Raw genomic sequence first — 23,825 nt, forward strand, 5'->3', positions numbered from 1 at the left:
AGATTCTGATCTCGCATGGGTAAAAAACTGAAGTCAGAGGGTTACACCAGATTTACACTAGCACAACCGAGATGAGAATCTGGCCCACTGACTTCAGTGAGGTTGCATAAAAGAGTTAGCACAGAATTTGCTGTGACTACCTTTTACTCACCCTGGTCTCCCTAAGTATTGGGCAATACAGAAAGATTTGGGATGCTCAGAAGTAAATGATATTAGGTGAATGACTATACCTAAATACAACAGTTGACTGAAGGGTAATCTTTCACCCTCAATAATGATAAAAAAAAAAAAGGGGGGGGTAAGGTCTGTCTTAGAGTGAGAAAAAGAAATTTTGGGGTAAAGTAAATATTGACTCAAGTTACTAATTTTTATCTAATTGTAAAGATAGGTCCAATCAAAACTCTGGATCCATCCCCCTGAATCTAAATCTGAACTTTGTGACTTGGGACCATCTTAACTAATTGCTGTATTTTAGACAATAAGACTTCATTTAGGTTTTTTAAGTCAGAAGTTGATTAATTTGCTCTATTAGAGAGACAGTCATTGCATATGCACTATAAAGACCTATAGTCCATCTAAAATGTTACAGTGGAATCCTCTTATAGCAGAGTCATTTGCCCCTACATAAAAGACTACTAGAAATGAAGATTCATCATGGACCCAATACTCAAAGCCTGACTCACACACATAAGTCTTTACTCCCAAGAGCAGTCCTACTGAACTGAATAGGAGTAAGGACTACTCATGCAAGTCAAGAATTGAAGGATCAGACTTTATATCTGAGTTCATACAAGAAGGCTCTAACATACAGTATGATGTATAATCCTTGCAGATAGTTTTTAGTTATCACTAGCTGATGCAATATGTGTATTTGTGAAAGTTAAAACACTTTAAACACATCCAAGTGTTCCAATGACCATAAAGGCAAAAAATATATGATCCCAGAAGATCATTTAAGATCAGGATGTTAATTGCTAAAGCACATACTGTATTTTAGAAAGGTAGCACCGGCACCTTGAAGAGATAACAGGCACAGAACCAAAACAAAACAAACCAAAAAAAGACTCTCTTTTTTAAAAACACAGCTGGAACTCACAAATCCATTACACGCCACTTAAATTAGTGCTATTTAAAAAAAATTCTTAATGTATAAAAATATCAAGATCAGTAGGTGTAAGCTAGTTAAACAAATCACTAAAGAGTGATTTTTTTCAATTTAGAACCCTCTTCTTAATTGGCAAGAGAAAACATGCTTTATTTTAAATAAATTATAGACTAATAAGAACCTACGTATTGTCATGAAGCAAAATCAAGTACAATTTTTTCTAACACTGTACATATATTGTACTTTTTTTTGTATTTTGGCAATGAATTTCTAAACTGAAACAATTAGATTCTTTTCCTGATAAACTGACAAAAGCCAATATTATAAAAGCAATTTGCATTAAAAAAGTGAATATAACATATGTACAGCATTGTGTAAGTAATTCTATAAACTAGATACAATAAACCAAACTGTCCCTGTATATTTCACTACAGATCTATTTTGGCAACGTGGAGGTATATCTTTTATACTGATAAAGTCCTAACATGTAAGGATGCATCAAATATCCACATTCTTTATTAAAGTAGCAAACTTTAACCCAATAGCAAGTGAATCATACAATGCAATTTACTTTGAGACAAACAAGAAGTACACTAAAGTTAATAGGTTTTGTGCTTTTAATGGCATTTATGATTTTTTTTAAAAAATTCTGTGGAATGGGTCTGTACATTAACTTTATTGACAGAACATAAATATAAGAAAATGATCTTTAAATAGATCAGTATCTTTTCAACATAAAGTGCTAAGAGATGCATGTAGTAGTTAGGAGAATTTGCTTCTTTTGCTTGAACAATGAAAAATCAACCAAGAATCTGACTGGATTATTTTAAAACAGAACATGGTCTTGAGCTTCAGCACTCGGATTTTTTAGAAGATTCAGGCTGCTCCTCTAAACTCATCTGCAATTCATTTTGACATTCCGGTGTCTCACCTTTGACAGCTAAGTGGATGACTTTCAACCATTTCTGTTTCAGTTCCTCACTGTCTGCTGCAAAGCTGTGTACAGATTTGGACTGGGTCAGTTTAAAGCTATGCGGGAGGTCAGCACTTCTTGGAGTGTCATCTACTGCATAGCCCAGTAGTGGAATTGTAGCCAAAGCTTTAACATCCTAGGAAAAAGAAATAAATCCTGATAAAAACCAGCTTTGGTTCACAATACAGGCTGAAAACAACTCCTTGACTATTCCCAGACCTGAAGAAGAGCTCTGTGTAAGCTCAAAAGTTTGTCTCACTCACCGACAGAAGCTGGTCCAATAAGAGATACCTCACCCACCTTCTCTATATATATCCTGGGGCTGACACTGTTACAACACCACTGCCTACACAGATTTCCCCTAATTCTCACGTTACATGTCTTTCCCCACAGATGCCACAATGGGGCAAAGGAGTGAGAGGGGCAGGAGGGATTTCCTATTTGTTTTCACTCTTTCCTCGCTACATACCTGTGGAGCACCATACATGTACAGCACGAGTGCTTCGTGTTTAGGAATAACACACCAAGCTTTCTGCCAAGGCTTTGATTTTTCCATATATTGAAGAAAACTACATATGACACTGTTTCCAGAGACTTCAGCTGATTCAATCTGTGGGGAGACAGTACAAAGTGTCAGAAGGAAAATATTTTCCTTAAGAAAAACTCAAGTTTTCATGATGTTGACAAGAATGCATAAAACAGAACAATTAAATACGACACCATTTATAACAATTTGTGGAAGTTTCTCAGAGATGTTCTAAAGTGCTAATGAGAGCCAAATCTTGGTGAACTTCTGCTGAAGATCATGGGAGTTCGCCTGATTAAAAACTGAATAAGGGCCTCAGGATTGGGTATATGAAAAATAAAAATGTATCTAGATATATATTCAACCTCCCTCACCTTAAATATGCCCAATCTGCCTTGCTCCTCCAGAATTTTTAAAGTGCAGGTGGCAGAATCACCCTTAACTCTTCATCTACCTCTACCAATGGATAGTTGCCAGATACTTTAATATCTGAAACAATCTCTCTGATTTCTAGCATGTCTACCATGAAGGCGTCCAAATGTTACCAGCAACCCATCACAATTACACTCGTCTTTTGGCATTCAACATTTTATAAAAGCATCCAACAGAAATGTATTTTCAAGGATCATATTGGAATGCAACCATTAACCCTAGGTAAACCCAAGAGAAATAATTAAATACATTAATGGAAGAATATTGATAGAGTGACCTATTACTTGGACTCAGTCATCTTGGGAATCTGTAGAGAGAACATACAGGATTGTGTAGTGTTAAGATTTTATTGGCATGAATTTGGGATAAGTGCATTTCTCAGAAATGGCAAGAATTTAATAAAAACGGACTTGGACAATAATGTATATAAATTGGTGCCTATCCTCTTTATACCCTGCCTTCAGCAAACACACATTTCTAGACCTGATGGTTGATGAGATATTGACCTTATCCTGCACCTCAGACACAGAATTTTGAGGAGATGTTCACATTTTAGGAGGAGGAAGGAAAGAAACATTTTGAAGCTACTTGATTTGCAGTGTTTTAATATTGGATTAGTGAACAGACTGCAGTTATGCTGGGCAACTTCTCACAGTTACCACGTGTACTTGTATGTTACAATGCACGTGTTATATATTTCTTCTTCCCCATCAATTTTTCAGTCAATCAGTCTTAAGTCAATTTCTCTTGATGTTCACCCCAATAGAAATCTCTTTCAAAATGATATGTTTTTGCTAATATTGAGAGGTTTACTGAGTAAATCAGAGTGCTGCTACATATATTGATCAAAACAAAATCTTGTTTTGGGCATTTTGATCATCATCAGAAATATCTGCAATTCTCTCCATTCTGGCCACAAATGTCAAAGATATAGCATATTTTGGGGGTTTTTTTGAACTAGCATACTGAAGAGATATATGGTGAAGTCCAGTAAAAAAAAAAAAAAAAAAAAAAAAAAAAATCAACTTTGAGAATGCATATTCAATCTGATTGGCTCAGAGATAAAGAGTAACTTTCACCGAGTTCCATTGCAGCCAGCTATAATGATTTACCTAATTGGCATATGCAATCTGATTGGGTGGCCTTGCTACAAACTTCAATATTGTTTATTTCTGAAGTGGTAAAAAAAAAACAGAATTTTCACTGGCTCACAGGACTTTTCAGCCAGTGATGAGCCAAGAGATTCTTATTGTATGTAGCAATACATGCCCATGCAGGAATTTTACACATTCAAGTATTTCATTCTTTAAACATCATACCTCCAAGATGCCTTTCTTCTTCTTTTCTTCACTGTCTGTGCAACCCATTATAATGTGATAGCAGTCCTTACAAACTTTGTTCAATTTATTGCCATCATATTCAAGATGAGCTTTATAATCAGAACATTTCCAGCAAACCACCTTAGGAAAAAGAAATAAAAGATTAAGCAAGCAAAATTACCATCAAAATCAAGTGATCAATTTAAAAACTACTAAAATGTAGATCAAGTGAGGTGTAAATGCTGTGTTCTGACACTGGCAGTGCTATCCATCATACCAATTGTAATATAAAAGAAACTTAATTTTTAACTATATTTCACTATTTCTTGAATAAGTGAGTGCTTTTTACCTTTCAAATTGCTGGACTGAATAAAATGAGTACTAGGATTCTTTCAACTGTTTAGGTCCTGATTCAGGAAATCCCCCACATTCGGGATAGTTGCTTACACAATAAGCTTAACCTTAAGCACATGTTCAAATCTCACTGAGGTCAAACAGAGCTTTCAAATTTATCTTACATTCAAGTTGTCCTTAATATTGACGTGAAGATATAAATTCTCAGTTTATTCTCGTGGTCCTTTTTCCGCAAGAAACACTCAAGAGGTATGCTTACTATTTCATTCTCTATACCAGTGGTTCTCAACCCATTTACCAGTGTGGGTTGCATATGCAGCTCTCTCTGTTGCATGGGCCACATCCACACAATATATACACTACCTGCATTGCCCTGAGGATGTCACATGCATGGGCCGCAGCTGTGTGCTGATTTGGCTGCGGGTTGAGAACCACTGCTCTATAGACTCCAATACATACAAAATGATACTGTGTTTTTTTGTAAAAGAAATTGTTGCTTTTGTCAGAAAAATATCTTTTAACTTTGTTACGAAATCTAAGTGTACAGCTTCATAGTTTGTTATAAAACAACAACGGCAAACACACACCAAGGGAGGAACAACTGAAACAGTTCCATGTTGTATCCCGACAGTGAACTTTTTTCTTTTAAATAGACTAAAACAAGAAAGCTAGACTCCTAAAAGGTGTAGGAGGAAGGTCTTTTATTGTAAATATTTTTCAGCAGCAAATACTCCTTCCTCTGAGGAGAAAAAGAAGCCCAGCATGAAAAATGGAAGAGAGTGAAAAGGAAGAGAGTCAAAATAACTTTTTTAGATGGCTGTGGTAGTAGCTAACTGGAATAGTATATACGCGGTATTATGTACTCTGCACTCTGATACACCACCAAAACAAATGTTTTTTGTTGAGACCAACCCAATCTAGATCAGAAGGTCTTCAACCAAAACCTCTAATGAAAATTAAGTGAGAAGTATTAACTATCATTCTAGAAAAGACTTCTGGCATCAACCCAAATTAGCCTTTAAAAATATATTTATATCTCCAAGAAACAACATTTTAAAATAAAATGGAAGGACATGCATTGGAGATAATACAAAAAGAAGTCAATTAAGAATTTCCTGAATCGCCAACCATGCAGAAGGAAAAGGAATTATCACATTTAACTGGGCACCTCTAAGCTGGAGGAAGCAATCCAAAAACTACTAAAAGAGTTAATGCTAATCAGAAAGAGCTAATGACAATGCCTGAAGCATAGTGCAAAGCACAAAAGCAAAGCTATGAATGCAGTAAAGGCATGTAAATGTACATCAAGCAAAATCACGCAGGATGACCTCTGAGACGAAGATTAAAAACGGGTTGGCACCATCACTTACTGGAGAAAGAAATAACTTACTGGGAGATGAGGGAAGAAGCACAGTAGTTTTGCTCTATTTATAGTGCATCCCAAGGTGAGTGAATAGATCATAGTTGATATAGTCTGGACTGATATTTCTGGCATTTTGCATATCTTACACATTTAGATACCTAGCTCTGCTAAGAACAATTTACAATACATTTTGCCCATCTTTTGCTCCTTTTTTAGCTCACCTAATCGAGCTGCTTCTTACAAACCACAAAGGTCACAGCTGAAGTCTCTGCTGCAGTAACATGAACAACAACCAGCCACCAGATGGGGACTCTGAACAACTGTTTAGATCTGTTCTAGCGTCTGGTCACCCAGCTAGCAGATGTGGCTTTCCACTTACATGTCCACATGCTCGGCAATGATGCCTTCTCCTTGTCAGTGCATTGAAGGGCTCCTTACATTTCATGCACATTGTTACTTCATTGTCTCGGATCCATCTTGGTGCTCTCTTCCCAAGCTCAGCCTTCTGAAGAGGGAAAAGAAGGACAATTGTGCAATATTTTTAGTAGAGAAAATAATTATTCTCTTCCTCTGGAAAGGAAATGGCAAAGCACAGCTCAAGCTATGTTTTGAAATCTATGCGAGAGATAGCTAACAAAGAATCCAGTCAAAGATTGTAACACATTGCTGAAAGGACACTCCATCATTCATTTTAGAAAGAACAGGATTATTTATAAGGCATGGTCTGGCTCATAAAGGGAAATGGTTGACCAGCAAAATGATTACTTTGTAATTCCATTTCTACAAGAATCCTAAGCCTGAATATGCAGCTTCTGACACCCTTCAGCAATATGACATTTGTAACTGGAAAAGGACAAAAAGGGCACCAGTTGTACAAAGCTACAGTAACCCAACTTACAGAAACTTCAATGGGCATGTCCTCATATTCTTTTGCAATGGCATTTCTGAAGGTTTCATTCCTCTGCTGAAAAGCTTCTATGGTATTCTGAAGAGCCTGTTATAAATACAATGGATAAAGGTCGCAAACATACAATATTTAATAGACTCTTTGAATTTAAACTATTTAATGACCAACAACAAAACTACCAGAAATGTGAATTAATTATGATCAGCATTTGATTACATCAGAAGTTAATATTTCAACTTAAATACCACAGGCACAGCCCAAAAATAATTTTTTTTTAAGTAAGTCAAAATGTAGATGTGTTTACCTTTATCCATTCTTCCTTATCTTGTTCAGAACTAAAACAAACATTGACATATTAGTATAAAACTAGCTTAGGAAACACTAGCTCATGGTAGTTGGTGAATGAAGCTGTAACTTACAAAAGAAGCAGAGACTTCGAAATGATTCCAACATTTATAAAAACAGTAGTGCTCCTGAAACTGTCTAGTTAAAAATGAATCAGAATCATGGTTTGAAGCTTGGTAAGTTTAATAGACTAGAATTAAGTTCTACTCGAAATATCATCTTAAATGCACTCTTTAAACATACATAATAATGGCATTTCCAGCATTAAGCTTTCTTAAAGCACAATGTAGAAAAGAAACAGCACACAAATTTCAGTGTAAATTTAAGATAGCTGTAAATGAACCAAAATGGGAGAAATTGCATCAGTATATCAACTTTTCCCTGCGGCACTCTTCCTCAAATTAAAGTTAAAGTAAATGAAAGCAGAAATAAAAAGAGTTGACATAATAGGGTAATATTATCTAACAGAAACAAAGGAAGATTTTGTTTTAACATTACAAACCAAGCATTCGTATGTTTTCTTTAATTCACTGGGGTGGAAGGTCTATAGAGGATGAAGAGCTAAGCATTTTCCACCCAGCGTCTTGTACATTAATTGTTTTCAAAGCATCTCAGTAAGGCTTCTAAATTCAAATCCTATGAAAATATGCCTTGTACCCCAAGAAAAGCACTACTGTAATCTAGTGATGGAGTTAATACAAACCCAATTTCCCATGAATTTTGAATCAGGAAAAAAAGAAGACTTGAAAGAGTGTAACCCACACACCTTCTGGGTGTGGTGTTCTGTCCCATCCAATGGCACCAAGACCACTTAAAGAGAGAGATAAAATGAGTCTGCTCTACAGCCTTAGCTAACAGCCAGTTGGATTTTAGCTTATACGGTAGAGCCTCATGCACTAAGTTCCAGAGGTCCCAAGTTCGATCCTGCCCGCCGACCACTGGGGTCCGTTGGTGTTGCAATAGCACCACAGTATTTTTTGTTCTGCTACTCATTTAATACTTCCTCCACTCACTTCGGTGAAGTAAGGTGCGTACAAAGAATTCTCTCTCTCTCACGCCCCTCCCTCCCCCCCACCATTTTGATTTTTCCTACTGCTGGATGGGATGTGCAGGTGAGATCACATACCCATCTATGGTGGGAATGCCTCCAGTGAAACTTATATATTTTGTAATATTATTGCAACTAGCAATAAAACTAGAATCCTAAAATAGAAGGACAGAGTCCTGTTCCTCATCCTTTACCATTTGTAAATATTGGAAAAATGAATCTTCTAACTAAACAAAATAATTCTCCCTAATCCAACAACTTTTAAAAGTAGTATGTAATCCCCATATCAGACAAGCAATCACTCCATGTAGGAAGTGATCTTCTATTTAAAAAAAGTGACTGAAACACTAAAATGCACTCAAGCAGTAATCTGAAAATAAATATATAAAATTATCTGGAAAAGGGAATTCCTGGGGCAAACATTTCATCAGAGCTACGACAAATTTATAGGATGAGATTTATGCATAGGATACATTAAGAATAAAGTATGCATCAACTAAGATTATTTTAGTCTCACTGATCTTCTTTTAGGATGGCATTTTTGTACATGTTACTTCACAATTTTGAATGATCTTTATGAAATACATCCTAACATATTCTCAAAAACTAGACAAGCTTTCCCCCTAAACTAAATAACTTTAGTGCTAATGAAAGTACTAATAATCCTGGAAGTTGAACAAAATAAAAATAGTTTATAACTGCATTTTGTTCACAGATACAAAATGCTTTTCACATGTGAAATGCATCTGTCTCCAGGTGGAATACAGTGGACATGTTGTATGGTGTTACTTCTGCCACCACACAACAATTTCTGACCAGTATGATATGTAATAAAAAATAATCTATTATTGAATCAAAACATTAAAGACAAATTTACCTTTATGGAAGAGTCCTAATACAATTTAATACAAATAACTTTTCTATGGGTTTTGAATCATCCTATATAATTGACAATTGTATCCCTGCGATCAAATTATATTGGATAGTTAAAAATCTGTATCAAGATTATAATTTTCAATTACATTTTAAAGCTTTTAAAGGTAATTTATATAGATCTGTTACATTTTAGAGAGAGCATTATTATAATTCTTATTAAATTATAGAGGATTTTTCCATAAAGCTAAGTATGCAGATTACAATGAAGCCTTTGTTTATTCACAGAACATATACAACGTGCACAAAAAAGACCACAAGAACTTTTCTACAGTGCTTGACAGTATGCTTCTATCATGAACTGCAAACATCGCTGTTCAGGATGAAAGGTCACTTCTGCATGCCTGTTTAATCCTTGGTCTTTCTGCAGAGGCTGTCAATAAGGGCTAAATGGGGCAGTGATTTCTGAAAAGAGGAAACTTATCCACTAAAACAGAACTAGGGCACCAATTCATTCAAAAAGGCCAAACAACAGTGAGGACAATTTTGAAGTCCACCAAGCTGGAGCCATTTTTAAACTAATGATTTAGAAATAAAAGGCTCCATATCACCTTACCAGTTCTCCAAATCAACCAGTCCCACAATTCTCCTCTATTCTGATATATTTTTAATGTTTCAAAAGTAAGCCACACGTCTCTTACCTGGCCTGCAACTCCAATGTTCGCTCTTTTCCAGACACCTGGAAGGTGCATGGATATTCTTCATTGTGTGTTTCTATAATCTTCATACCATCAATACCAACTCTTGTTCGCACTGAGTACTTTGATCCCACCAAACTGAATTTGGGTACACAATACAGCAACATGTTGTTGAACTATTAAAAAAAGAAAAGAAAAAGGACACATCGATAACAAAGAAAGTCAAGTACAATATATTAAGAGATGAATCGCACTATCACCTTACAAAAACAACTTGAGGGAGACTGTGGTTAGGCTTGTTAATGTCAGACAAAATCAAAATGGAAAGAACTGATAATATGGATAGGATTTAGAAATAAAATTAAAAGCCAACTATTGATACATTTAAAAGCCAGCTACTGTATATGTGCAGTAATTTTCATAATGTTTATAATCAAATACACTGAGTGGATGTGATGTTTAGCAACACTGTAAGCCTTTTGTTGAGAATTTTCCATGCTGATTTCAATACAACTGGGTAAATGAACAACTGGGTAAATAGATTTTTCTTAAAATCTTTATACTAGAAGAGCAGCAAATTGACTCTGAAGGAATTTCCCGTCTATTAGGTCAACTCATATAATGGTAGATTTCTGTCTTTTCTTCACAGTACTTCACCCCCCCCCCCCAATCAAAGTTATGGTGAGACTACGTAAACCCAAAAAAGGAAGGGAAAAATTATATGAGGCTAAGGTGGACATACTGATGACACTGATCTTTTTTGTAAAATGCTTTGATTTCTACTGAAGAAAAGCACTATACAAGAGCTAGGTATTATTAGTATCATTTATTATTTGCAGCTTTTAAATAATCATTTTTAACAGCCTAGAATTTCAGCCCAGGGAGGCATCCACTACTATGAGTTTGTGTTTTTGAAGATTTAAATCAGATCTATAATGGTTAACAGTTTTTTCTTATGAATTATTAAAACCAGAAACTCACATTTTTAAATTATATTTCATAGAAGCGTAGTCTACCCCATTAAGATGATTTACGGCCTTTTTAATATTTCTTAGAGCTTCAGAAGTCCTGTTGACTAGGGGCTTGCTTATCTCTGGAGCACACTTGAAAGCCACTCTCAAGAAAAGAATCATTCTGGATTACCTACAATGGCTGGTGAAGGATTCTATATGATTCCTTTGATGGTCTAAGCCACATTCACGTCAGCTGAAGTCTGTATCACAGATATGGCACATCTGAACTTTTTATGTCCCTCATTTTAATATCATGTCTAGCCGCGTTCAGAGACTTTTACTAATAATTTATTCCTCTGCTAGAAACATGGGAGAGCAGAAATCTGCCCCTCAGAAAATACACACTTTACTATCCAGAGAGCATGAAGCAGCCAGTGGCCCATATAGCAAATGGCACAAATCAGGGCTTGAATTTGCCATTTTAATATATTGGAAGCAGTGAGTTATATCAAACATTCCACAAGGGAATTAAAGAAGAATCATTGATGGAGTCCAGCAGTGCTAAAATAAAGACAGAACTGAGTCTGTGAACCAAGGAAATGTGATGAGGTAAAGCAATGACAGCATTTGAAAAGAGGGTATGAACTTTCCAGGGGTACTAGGTTCCTACAAGGCCATGTGACTCATTTGGTCACATCACACTCAAGGATTTTGAAGGACATCTAATAATTACTATACCAGTAACACCACATGCATGTTCAATCCAACTACTTGATTAGCTAAATAATCTACTGCTATAAAATACTATTCTAATATAGTCTAATAATATCTAATTAGAATAGAATCTTAAATATTTTTATTTAAAAATGTACGCACCCCAAATACAGTAGTAGATTCTATCAATATAAATGAATAGCCTCCATGATAGCTGTAGCAACTAAGAAAGACTAATAGTGCATTTACTCTGAGATATGTTACTGGACCTTGGTTTAATTCTATTTGAAACACATTATTTTCTAAATGATTTTTGTCATTTTCCAGAAAGCATTGTGAGTAAAATCTTGGCTCCAGGTGAAGTTCATGGCAAAATTTCCCCATTGACTTAAATGGAGAGAAGACTTCACCCTTGCTTTCAGGCAGCTTCTTGGAATTTGAAAGGAGCCTAACATCACTCAGACAAACACAAGTTTTGATACTTACTAAGAAAAGATATCGTTCTTGGGCTGATGTATTACGAGCAGCAAGTTTAAGGATCTGTCCTTCTTTAATCAGCTCATTTGAGGGGTTGACAATATCTTCCTCTTCTCCCAACATCTCATACACCTCCAGCAACTTCTTTAGATTCTCCTTTTCAATTAAAATAAAATTACATTTGTGAATAAGTGATTTTGCCAGTGTAAAACGGTTTACCTGACACTTATGTAAGAGTCTGAAAAATGCTAGTTTAAAAGAATATATATGAGCCGTTCATATAGGCTGCCAGAACCAGCTTATATTTGGGCATAAGCGGTTTCTAGAAATCTAATTTATCTAACCAGTATTTTTAAGTGTACTTATATAGTGCTATTTCATGTCCAAAATATTTTACAAATATTTAACAGTTCATGTACCACAACATCCCTGTGAGGGAGATAAATATTCTCTCCATTTTACAGGTGCAGAAACAAGCACAGAAAAGTTGAGTGAGCAGTATAACCTCTTACTGGCAGCCAGGAATAATACACAGAAATCCCAATTCCCACTCCTGAGTTTTAGTTACAATATCATATTTTATCAAGCATTTCAGATAGTAAAAAGGACAATATAAATAGCAGCATTTTGGAGCAAAGAAACCAAAGTTTGCAAGTTTAACTGTTTGAAAAATCTGCATTTCAAGTATCTGGTAAAATTCAGAGGGTTTCCTAGCTGTACATGCTACTTAAAATACAAGACTAAGAATAGAGGATTAAGAAAGGGAAAACCCCACAAAAACCACTTACCATTTTACGTATAGCACTATTGGAGTGACTGGCTGCTGTGGATATAATTTCCAGGGATTCTAGATGGCACCGAAAATGAAAAACAAATGTAAATACATTGTTATTTACTACAGTACACAGACTACTAGGTCTAATGGCATACTTGTAAATTTCATATGAATGTCAGCCTTCTCAAGCCCCAAAATTGTCAATAAGGTAAGCTACAAGTGTTTAGTCCAGCCGGGTACTTTTGCCTTAATTGAATGTAAAATACAATCAAAGTTAGAGCTAACAAATTAGATGCTGGAAAAGTTTAGCAGGAATCCTTGCCAGTTTTAATCAATTATTGTAGGGTGTTTGTGGAGTGAATTTCAAAATTCACGAACTTGAGTACTTGTACCCAAAATATGATTCTAAGAATCATGGCTCCTCCAATCAGAGAGCAGAAACAAAGTGTGACCAACAGATCCAACTAAAACAGTTCCAATTTCAAATATTTTTAAGAAACTGCTCCAGGCCAAGAATTATTTGCAGAAGCTATTTGATAAATAATTCTGAATAATAAGAAAAATATGATCTGTTCTTGCATAATTGATACATGAAAAATGATAAAACTTGAAAATGGAATCTATTTTCACAAAAAAATTGCTGAAATGTGTATTTTAAATAAACAAAATATGGATCCCATTTTCAAGGTTTTTTTTCAGCAAAAGACCATTTCTATATAAAAAGCCACACAAAAATGTGCTTAAATGCCAGACTAGCCTTCTCCTAAGAATCGTGCATGTGGTGTAGTTTCAGAAAAGGGTGCAAAATCATGTGAAACAAAAGTAGAATTTTTGTGCTCCATGTCAGGACGGACAAATTGTAAGTTTCACTGCTCTAGTACTAGCCTAGAAATCAAAATAAACAATGGATCATTTTTCAGAGAATCTTACAACTCTACACTAACATTTTCCCTGCAACTGCGTTTCTTTACCTCATTTTTACTGGGATAGCTTTAATTTATAGAGTCCTTTTATTACTGTTTTCTTATTGCTATATTAAGTTATCACACAATTCATGAAATATTTACTTTCAGCATCCTTCCAGTCTGGGGAATCTTGAGGCAGTTTCCTTAGGTAGTCCTTTAGTAGCATCTCATAGCGTGGAATGCGTTGTACTGGTTCTAGCATATGATGTTGCAATGTCAAACTCCCACAGACTTTTTGTGTCTAGGAAAATGTAAATATATTTAGATACCACAGTTCAGACAATATTTTTCCATAACTTAGTATGTCATAACACAATATAAAGCTGTGACTGACTTAAATCCAAGACTACTGTATCTTCATAAAAAAGGACTACAAAAACATGGGATTTTAACATAAGAACTCCTGATTGCAGGAAAGTGAGTTAGTTTTTTCATTATAATCAAATAATTAAAATCCTTTCCAATGACTTTAAAAGCAAGTAAAGTTAATTACTGTAAAGCAGGGAGAATCACTGTATTTATTTTCTTTGTATCCAGCAGAAAGAATTTCATAAATAGGACCACAAATGACATTGCATTTGAACTTAATTTTTCAAATAATATCTGTAATAACTGATCTTAAACCTCTAATTCATTTAATAAGGGACAAACATAATTTACCGTGACAAGTCATAAGAGCAAGGCATTTTATTCTGGACTCTAATATGGCACACATGTATGACAAATGCCTTCTTTCAATACATCGTTATCCATGATGTAAAAACAAGGGTAGCTATTTTGAGAAAAATGATGTCTGTTTACTTCCATTTCCTTAGAAAGAAGTAAGCTGTAGATTAGACTAAAGCACACAAAAGAAATCCCTTACTGAGGACCACACATTCTGCTTAAATTGCATCACATTGCAGCAATGTCTTATTCCTTTCCTAAACTTCTAGTTGGTAGGTTGGAAATGATATCCATACTAATTAACAGAAAAATCAAGAAGAGGCCCTGGAGAGGTGAAGTTACAGACTTTTCCAAAGAGATACATTCACATGACTGACTGCTCCTTCAACCTTCAGTTACTCAACATTTAGGATTGTAAACATACTTCCTAACTCAGGTGTTTTGGAAAACTGCAGGTCATGCACGACAGGTTAGGAATTTAGAGATGGACAAATATGTAATTGTAAAAAAAGTGTTATTTACTTTTTAGTATCTATGACCGACATAAAGCAAATTCGTTGGTCCTCATGTGTTTTAACATTTATGCTTTGATTGATGATGTGTTTCACTGGAGAGGAAGGATGTGGGGGGGGGGGGGGGGGGAGGAAAAGAAAAAATAGGACAAAAATTAAATGGACAAAATGGAACCCTGACTTACTTTTAAGGGACCAGAAAAATAGATTGTGTTATGGAACGGGCCACCCAAATACCACATGAGAATCTGCTTCATTAGGAAAAACCCCACTGACTGCATAGCCCTATTAGTCACCTAACACCCCACACTGGAACCCATAAGGGGTATCAAACAATTACAGTGCATACTTGATGGGAACCACATCCTGAAAGAATTCTTTCCCAACCCCCTCTTCTGGGCTTCAAACAATCCCCCAGCCTATCCAAGCACATCATCAGAAGCAAGCTTCCCACAGACCAGGAAACATCAATTCAGAGCAGCACCAGACACTGTCAGAACAACAGATGCAAAACCTGCAGACATAACTCCACTGCTACAATGATCAATACCTCCCACAACACACCTTTCAAGATCCATGAGTCCTACACATACCCATTGCAACATGTGGTATGCTTCATCCAGTGCAACAAAGACCCCAACAACAACAAGGGTGAAACCAGACAATCACTACACTCTCGAACGAACTCACATAGAAAAATGATAAAAGACAAAAAACAACTTATCACTCATAGGTGTATATTTTTCACAAAGCAATCACTCCATATCTGAATTCTCAGTGCTCATCCTCTGAGGCCTGGTCTACACTAGGGGGGTGGATTGATCTAAGTTACGCAACTTCAGCTACGTGAATAACGTAGCTAAATTTGACGTATTTAGATCTACTCACCGCAGTGTCTTCTCGGTGAGTCAACTACTGCCGCTTCCCCCATCGACTCAGCCTGCGCCTCTCACGCCGGTGGAGTCCAGGAGTCGACGGGAGAGCGCTCGGGGGTTAATTTATCACATCTAGACTAGATGAGATAAATCGACCCCCACTGGATCGATCGCTGCCCACCGATCTGGCGGGTAGTATAGACATATCCATAGGAAACCTACACAACTCCTTCAAAAGACAAGCCTGGGAACTTAAATTCATAACTCTGTTGGACACTAAAAATCATGGACTTAACACAGAGATTGGTTTTATGGCTCATTACAACAATTTGTAACACACCCTGCTGCCTGCTCACCCTTTACTTAAAAAGAAGTGGGAAGTTGTCTCCTACAGTGTGTGTGAACCCCTTAGACTTGTCCCATCTTGTATTTAGCTCAGACACTGGTTATCTTCTCCAGACCTGAGGAACAGCTCTGTAGCTTGAAAGTTTGTTCCTTCCACCAACAGAAGTTGGACCAATAAAAGATATTACCCTACCTACCTTGTCTTTCAAAGGGACTGGATATTTAATTATTTAACAATGTCTTTCAGAAATATAGAAAATGATACATACACACTATTTTGTAGCTTTTCAATAAATAGTCTCCTCCATTACCTGAATGTCCTGAATGATGGATTTGAATAGAGGAGACCGCTCCATCCACATTTTCACCAGTTCCATTGCATTATCAAAGTTTTTCACATACTCTCCATACATCTTGAGGAAAGGAGCTAACTTCTGCAGAATATCTCCAATTCTGGGGGTTGCAGCCCTGTAGAGCAAGAGGATTGAGTCTCAACTTCACAGCAAATAAGTAAAAGCTGACAAGGTATTAACTAGTAGACAAAATGAGGGGAAAATATTTTTTAAAAATCTAAATTAATGAATCCTCCAGTTCAATACCTCTACACAAAGGATCCCAGTCTGACCATCAAAGGAGACCCGCAAAAGTGAAAACAATCTTTGTGCCCTTGATCTTGATCATGTATAAAGGCTACAAGTAAGGAATAAAGCACTACATAAAATGTTAATTCTTCTTTCATTATTTCCATTTAGTGAATGGCATTTCTCTGGGCTGCCATTATAAGTGATGTAACACTGCACTTCTCAGCTGGAGCTGAAAACTCAGGAGGCCAATTAATGCAAAACTGAGAAGATTCCAGAATTGCTAGAAATTATTTTAAAAAAATCAGACAGTTTTAAGTTCTATTATGATAAATTCCATACTTTGAAAAAATATTAAGTCACTTAGAAGCTTAAAGTGGTAAAGACTATAGTGTTGCTTTATGTCCACAATAAACAAATAGCTTTAGCTGCTTTTCAAAATTTGAAAAATCACTTTGCGCTGACCTTTTCACAAACATACAGAGTTTGCAACAAGGTTCCAATAGTTTTATGAGCCAGCCAAACAAGAAATAGCCTACAAATGAAATGGGCTGATTATCTATAGCTGTTAGCTCATCAAAGGTAGTCTGATTTCACTTTCCCTCCAGAGAAACTAAATTTTGAAGGTTGTCTCTAATGCCAGACCTGAAGGTGTCCAATTTTTACAAGCTTGGGCACTAGGCCATATCAGATACGTCCAAAAAAGTCTAGCACATTGAGTCTTGGCAAGAATAAAAGTCTACTATGACTTCAGAACCCCTCCATAAGTAGGGCCCTTCGTTTTCAGTTTTTATTTTGTTTAATGTTTCGCAGGAATTTATTGGTGTTTATTACAGCCACAAAAGAGGTGAAAATCGGTGGAAAAAAACTATTAATTTTTCTGGGTAAATATTGAGGGGGAAGGGGGTGTTGGTGGATGGATGAACAGGGGGAAGTATTCAGTAGATTAATGCTTTGATGAATAGAATTCAATGTGGTTTGCTGCAGAACTAAAACAGAACTCAAAACACAATGCCACCTCTGAGTTTAAGAAAACAATACATCTCTAACCCCCAAATAAAACTTTTCATTTGAATAAAGTTTACTATTGTAGACTTAGAACTATTAGCCTATATTTAAATTTAATAATTGGACCACACCATTAGCAGCACATACACTCAACTTCATCTTTTTCTCCTGTTTTTATTTTTTTTAAATTTGTGAATACTTCCCGTGTGTTCTGAAATGTATTCGGATACAGATTTTCATTTTCTTCCCATTTTAGTGTGTCAAATCTTTAAACCATTATCTGCTAATAGCAGAAATGTGTACGTGGTGGGCGTGAGATTCATCAGTATGTTCAGATGTGCACGCACTTCAGAGCTTGCGTGCATGCCCGTTTGTTTATTGTGTGCATCTTCTAGACTAATACATAGCCTTACTTCAACAGGCAGCTTGGCATATAAACACAGACTAATGTATTATTGTAATACATATATCTCATGCAATGTATTGTATTTTCCTAATAAAACAAGTTATTTTTTTGTATACTTGAACATACAAAAGTAGGTGTGAAAATTGGAAAAAATGAATAATACTTTTTGTAAAACCCAGGATTTGTGTGTGTGTGGTAAAAATCAGTTTAAAATGGAAAATGCAAGGATTTATCCATAAGGCACAGCCCAAAGCACTCTGGAAGAATATGCAGCGCATAGGCAAATGTAGAATTATGTATAAAAAAAAAACCTGCATCCAAAAATAAAACAATGTAAAACTTTAGAGCCTACAAGTCCACTCAGTCCTACTTCAGCCAATCACTTAGACAAACAAGTTTGGTTACAATTTGCAGGAGATAATGCTGCCCGCTTCTTGTTTACAATGTCACCTGAAAGTGAGCACAGGCGTTTGCATGGCACTGTTGTAGCCGGCATCGCAAGATATTTACGTGCCAGATGCACCAAAGGTTCATATGTCCCTTCATCTTCAACCACCATTCCAGAGGACATGCATCCATGCGGATGACAGATTCTGCTCAACAATGATCCAAAGCAGAGTGGAGCGTCGCATGTTCACTTTCATCATTTGAGTCAGATGCCACAAGCAGAAGGTTGATTTTCTTTTTTGGTAGTTCAGGTTCTGTAGTTTCTGCATCTGAGTGTTGCTCTTTTAAGACTTCTGAAAGCATGCTCCACATCTCGTCGCGCTCAGATTTTGGATGGCACTTCAGATGCTTAAACCTTGGGTCGAATACTGTAGCTATTTTTAGAAATCTCACATTGGTACCTTCTTTGCGTTTTGTCAAATCTGCTGTGAAAGTGTTCTTAAAACGAACATGTGCTAGGTCATCATCCGAGATTGCTATAACATGAAATATATGGCAGAATGTGGGTAAAACAGAACAGGAGACATACTATTCTCCCCCCAAGGAGTTCAGTCAAATTTAATTAACGCTTTTTTTTTTTAAACGTACATCATCAGCATGGAAGCATGTCCACTGGAATGGTGGCCAAAGCATGAAGGGGCATACAAATGTTTAGCATATCTGGCACCTAAATACCTTGCAATGCCAACTACAAAAGTGCCATGCGACTGCTTGTTCTCACTTTCAGGTGACGTTGTAAATAAGAAGCAGGCCGCATTATTTCTCATAAATGTAAACAAACTTGTTTGTCTTAGCGATTGGCTGAAGAAGTAGGACTGAGTGGACTTGTAGGCTCTAGTGTTTTACATTGTTTTGTTTTTGAGTGCAGTAATGTAACAAAAAAAAAATCTAAATTTGTAAATTACACTTTCACAATAAAGAGATTGCACTACAGTGTTTATATGAGGTGAATTGAAAAATACCATTTCTTTTATCATTTTTACAGTGCAAACATTTGTAATAAAAATAATATAAAGTGAGCACTGTACACTTTGTATTCTGTGTTGTAATATAAATCAATATATTTGAAAATGTAGAAAAACATCCAAAAAGATTCATTAAATTTCAATTGGCATTCTATTGTTATAAGTGCGATTAATTGCAATTAATTTTTTTGAATTAATCGTGTGAGTTAACTGTGATTAATCAACAGCCCTAGTCTCAAGACGTCATGACCAGCTGGAACACCATTTACTCATGATTAAATGCCTGCTGTAATATAAACAGGTTCTCACTGCCTTTTGTTCAAAACAATCTAAATTAATCCACCAAACACAACTCAGCAAAGTCTTGTAGATCTTATCATTCTAGTCTGGTGCCATTTAGGGTACATGTCTTCACTGCAGAGTGAGCCCAGACTAGCCTAGCCTGGTGCATCCCTAATGCAAAGTCCTACTTGTGCAACAGTATCCCCTGTGGTGCTGCACTAGCCAATGTACTGGGATGGGATTTCTGGTGGGATATCCCATGGTTCTTAGTATGAATTAACCTGGGCTGTTCCATGAATTCATTTCCAGAGTGCTCTCTCTCGCTTAGCATGGAGCTGCTGTCTGTGTCAGTGACATAAGAACACTTTATCTAAGGGCTTGTCTATACTTACCGCGCTGGTTCGGCGGCAGGCAATCGAACTTCTGGGTTCGATTTATCGCGTCTAGTCTGGACGCGATAAATTGAACTCAGAAGTGCTCCCCGTCGACTCCGGTAATCCTGCTCGCCGCGAGGAGTACACGGAGTCGACGGGGGAGCCTGCCTGCCGGGTCTGGACGGCGGTAAGTTCGAACTAAGGTACGTCGACTTCAGCTACGTTATTCACGTAGCTGAAGTTGCGTACCTTAGTTCGATTTGGGGGTTTAGTGTAGACCAAGCCTAAGTAACTTCCAAGCGGAGCTCCTCATTATTAACGCGGACTGTTCTGTACACATAAGCAAACAGCATTTGGCATCAAGAACTTCTAATGAGATTATCATTAAGGAATTTAGTCTGCAAGCCACAAAGTGATTCTTAGCACACGTTCATGGGCTGGATCTCTGCTCAAATTCTTTGGAAGCACAGCAAAAATGGAATGAGAAAATGTGGGGTTAAAGTACTGAGCCAGTGTAGGTGACTTCAGTGCAGAAGGAGGTAGACAAGACATCAGAGCCTAGGTAGAATTGTGGGTTAGCACTGGAGGTCTAACAGAACCTGGGCTTGATTAGCCTGCATTCTCACTGCAAAGCAGGCAGGTTGCCAGAGCAGGCTGCAATGAAACTTGACCTCATGCTATATCCTCAGCTGTGCCTGCTAGCCTGGATTTAAAATATCCTCAAGCCAAGGTTACAGATTTGCCTATGTATACAGAAACTACAGCCTGGGCTAACTGCAGTGAAGATATACCCTTGGAGTGCTCACCCATGAGATCAGCTCAGATCAAGCAAAACTTTATATGATGGTTCTGTGGTCTGATAATTGACAGCTTATCTAAGAGTGGCATAACACATCAAGGTGTCGGATGTGAAAGTTCCACTTTAGATCACTTCTGCCATACCAAAACACAGCAAAGTTAGGAGTATTGCTTATGTTCTGGACTCACAGATTTAAGATCTGGACTTTTATAATCCTAACTGCTGGGGGAAAAAAAACCCCAACAACTGTGGAGTGACAGTCAGAAGACATTATCCAGAAATTTGTATAGAAAGCCAGAGACGATACCACAATCGTATATGGAGTTACCAGGTGATAATGGAAATGCTATGGAAAATGAATGGTAACATTTTTTTTAAATGTTAGAGAACATGATGAAAGAGAGCAGATCCCAGAGACTGGTGGAAAACAAAAATCTATCAGATTTCTCTTTCAGAAATATCAAACATTTCTCCTAGGCAACCTCCTTCCTTCAAATATGTGCACAATATGACCTATGAAAGGTAGTTAAGCAATTTCCAAGGTATCCAAGATACACCAATCACAGATGAAGATTGCATCCAGATAATACAGGATGGTGTGTTGTTCTTAAAATGCAATTTATGAGTTTAACACTAATATTAAAAGTTGATTTAGAGAGGCACTTTTTACTTAAAAAAAGAATCTGAGCATTTACATTGCTAATGTATGCTGCTTTTACATACTCCAGAAAATGCAATTTAGTATTTGTGACATTCTATACCTCAAAATAGCACTCTGGAACCCATATATTCACCACTGTGATATGATTATATGTTTTGTACCAAATATGCCTTGTGAGGTATTTAAAAAGTCTTGATCTGCTGAACATTGCTATCCTGTTGGATTGTATGTACTATCACTGCATGTGAAGTTATGAAGTATTGCTGTATTTTTTGGTACTGAAATATGTGGTGAGTGGGGAACGCTCACAGCTAGCTGGTCAGTGGCAACAATGGAGCAACTATCACTGGCCAGACTGGCATTGATGGCCCATCAAGAAGAATCCATTCTCTTAGAGAATCCTTAGAGAGCACATACACAATGGTGGCGGCCTAACCCCCACGTCACAGCAAGGATCTTTCTAGCAGCTGGAAGAAAGTATAATAGAGGGACAGTGACATCACCACCTGGCCTCTCTCCTCCCCCATCTCAACACCTGGAAGACTGTCTGGAAGACAAAGACTTTGAACTGGGGAGATTGGTCCCAGGCTGGGAAGGGAATCCAGCCTGTGTATTCAGAACTGTGAGCTGCCTGTAGGGTGAGAGACTGATTTAAATCTTGCTTAGTCTCTTAAAGATAGAAACGCAGTCTAAATTTTATTTTCATTTCTTATGTAACCAATTTTGATCTGTATGCCGGCTACTTGTAATCACCTCAAAAAAATCTGTCTTTCTGTAGTGAATAAATCCGTTTTATATTTTACCTAAAACAGCGTGTTTTTGGTTGAAGTGCTTGGGAATCTCAGCTCAGATTACAAAGTCTGGTGCAGGTCCACTTTCCTTTGACAGAGTGGTGAACTAATTAATGAGCTTGCACTGTCAAAGGGAGTCTTGAACATGTAAGATGGTATATTTATGGCATGGAAGGCTGGGGTAATTGACTGGTGCCTCTCTGTATTATTCATGGGTAAGGCTGAGAGTCTTTCATGGAGATCACAGAAGTCACGGATTCCATGACTTTTCGGGACCTCCGTGACTTCCGCAGCTGCAGCCGCTGGGGCGGTCCCGGGGCTAGCTTCACCAGCCGCTGCTCTGGCGTCCCCAGGCAATGGGTCCCGGGCACTGCCTTGGAGCAGCAGCAGGGCCCCAGGCCATCCCCACCCCCGCCCGGAGCAGCAGCGGCAGCAGGGAGGCCCCAGGCTGCCCCCCCTCCCGGAGAAGCAGCAACAGTAGCAGGGGGCACTCAGGCCGCTCCCCCGCCCAGAGGAGCGGCAACCACCAGAGCACCTTCCCCCCAGCAGCAGCAGCTGGAGCGCCCCCCCATTCCTCAGCACCTAATATTTAGTTAGGGTTATTTTTAGTACAAGTCATGGACAGGTCACTGGCCGTGACTTTTTGTTTATTGCTCCTGACCTGTACATGACTAACTAAAAATACCCGTGACTAAATCATAGCCTTATTCATGAGTGGCTCTGGGAGCATTCGTGCAATTTTGCTGGGTGTGGGGCTCCATATACTGATGGCTAAGTGATCCCAGTGCCTGGAGGGGTTTGCTGTTTGTCACTGGCATAGCCTTGTGAGAGACAGCCCAGGTTGGAGAATTAAGGGGGAACAGTGGTCCCACAGTTCCAGGTTGTGCTCCGGGATCCTGTCACAGTATTTTACTAATATGACGCACAGCACAAAGTAGAGGAGATAGACTGTACTTTCTCTAAGGCAGAATGTAGTTTATGTATACAATAGATTTTAAAGCATTACTGAAGTAAATCATACTTCCATCTCCCCCCAAATTGAGCAATTTAATATTTGGGTTCACATTTTTTTTTTAATTTCATGAATACAAAAAGATGAATTTCTCATATACAATATTAAATACTTTATTATAATGGAGTAAGGAATGCAAGCTTAATGTTTTAAATTAAATTTTAAATTAAATTAAATTAAGCATTGTTAAGCATTACTTTATTTTATGCTGTTTAGGTGTTATCTAATTATGATATTGCCTTGCTTTATAGAAAATGTTTAGTTCTCTCTGTGT

General features: G+C 37.2%; 1 protein-coding gene across 11 annotated transcripts in view; it reads right to left on the minus strand.

Moving 5' to 3' along the window:
- Positions 1 to 1,704: 1,704 nt before the first annotated feature.
- FGD4 (FYVE, RhoGEF and PH domain containing 4) overlaps positions 1,705 to 23,825 on the minus strand; it is a 192,787-nt gene continuing 170,666 nt past the window's right edge. For 10 of the 11 annotated variants that reach the window (XM_005303077.5, XM_005303079.5, XM_042850010.2 and 7 more), the window contains 11 exons: positions 16,537 to 16,693; positions 13,930 to 14,068; positions 12,876 to 12,934; positions 12,097 to 12,243; positions 9,947 to 10,119; positions 7,284 to 7,314; positions 6,971 to 7,066; positions 6,452 to 6,577; positions 4,356 to 4,496; positions 2,548 to 2,688; positions 1,705 to 2,214 (listed from right to left, as the gene is read on the minus strand). In XM_005303077.5, the coding sequence (XP_005303134.2) occupies positions 1,957 to 2,214; positions 2,548 to 2,688; positions 4,356 to 4,496; positions 6,452 to 6,577; positions 6,971 to 7,066; positions 7,284 to 7,314; positions 9,947 to 10,119; positions 12,097 to 12,243; positions 12,876 to 12,934; positions 13,930 to 14,068; positions 16,537 to 16,693 (1,468 nt within the window). In that variant the 3' untranslated portion in view covers positions 1,705 to 1,956. Of the gene's footprint in view, positions 2,215 to 2,547; positions 2,689 to 4,355; positions 4,497 to 6,451; positions 6,578 to 6,970; positions 7,067 to 7,283; positions 7,315 to 9,946; positions 10,120 to 12,096; positions 12,244 to 12,875; positions 12,935 to 13,929; positions 14,069 to 15,015; positions 15,101 to 16,536; positions 16,694 to 23,825 lie in introns of those variants that run through there. The other variant, XM_042850034.2, reaches the window with a different exon arrangement.

This window comes from Chrysemys picta, chromosome 1 (assembly GCF_011386835.1).
Source record: "Chrysemys picta bellii isolate R12L10 chromosome 1, ASM1138683v2, whole genome shotgun sequence".
In the NCBI taxonomy this organism is placed as follows: domain Eukaryota; kingdom Metazoa; phylum Chordata; order Testudines; family Emydidae; genus Chrysemys; species Chrysemys picta.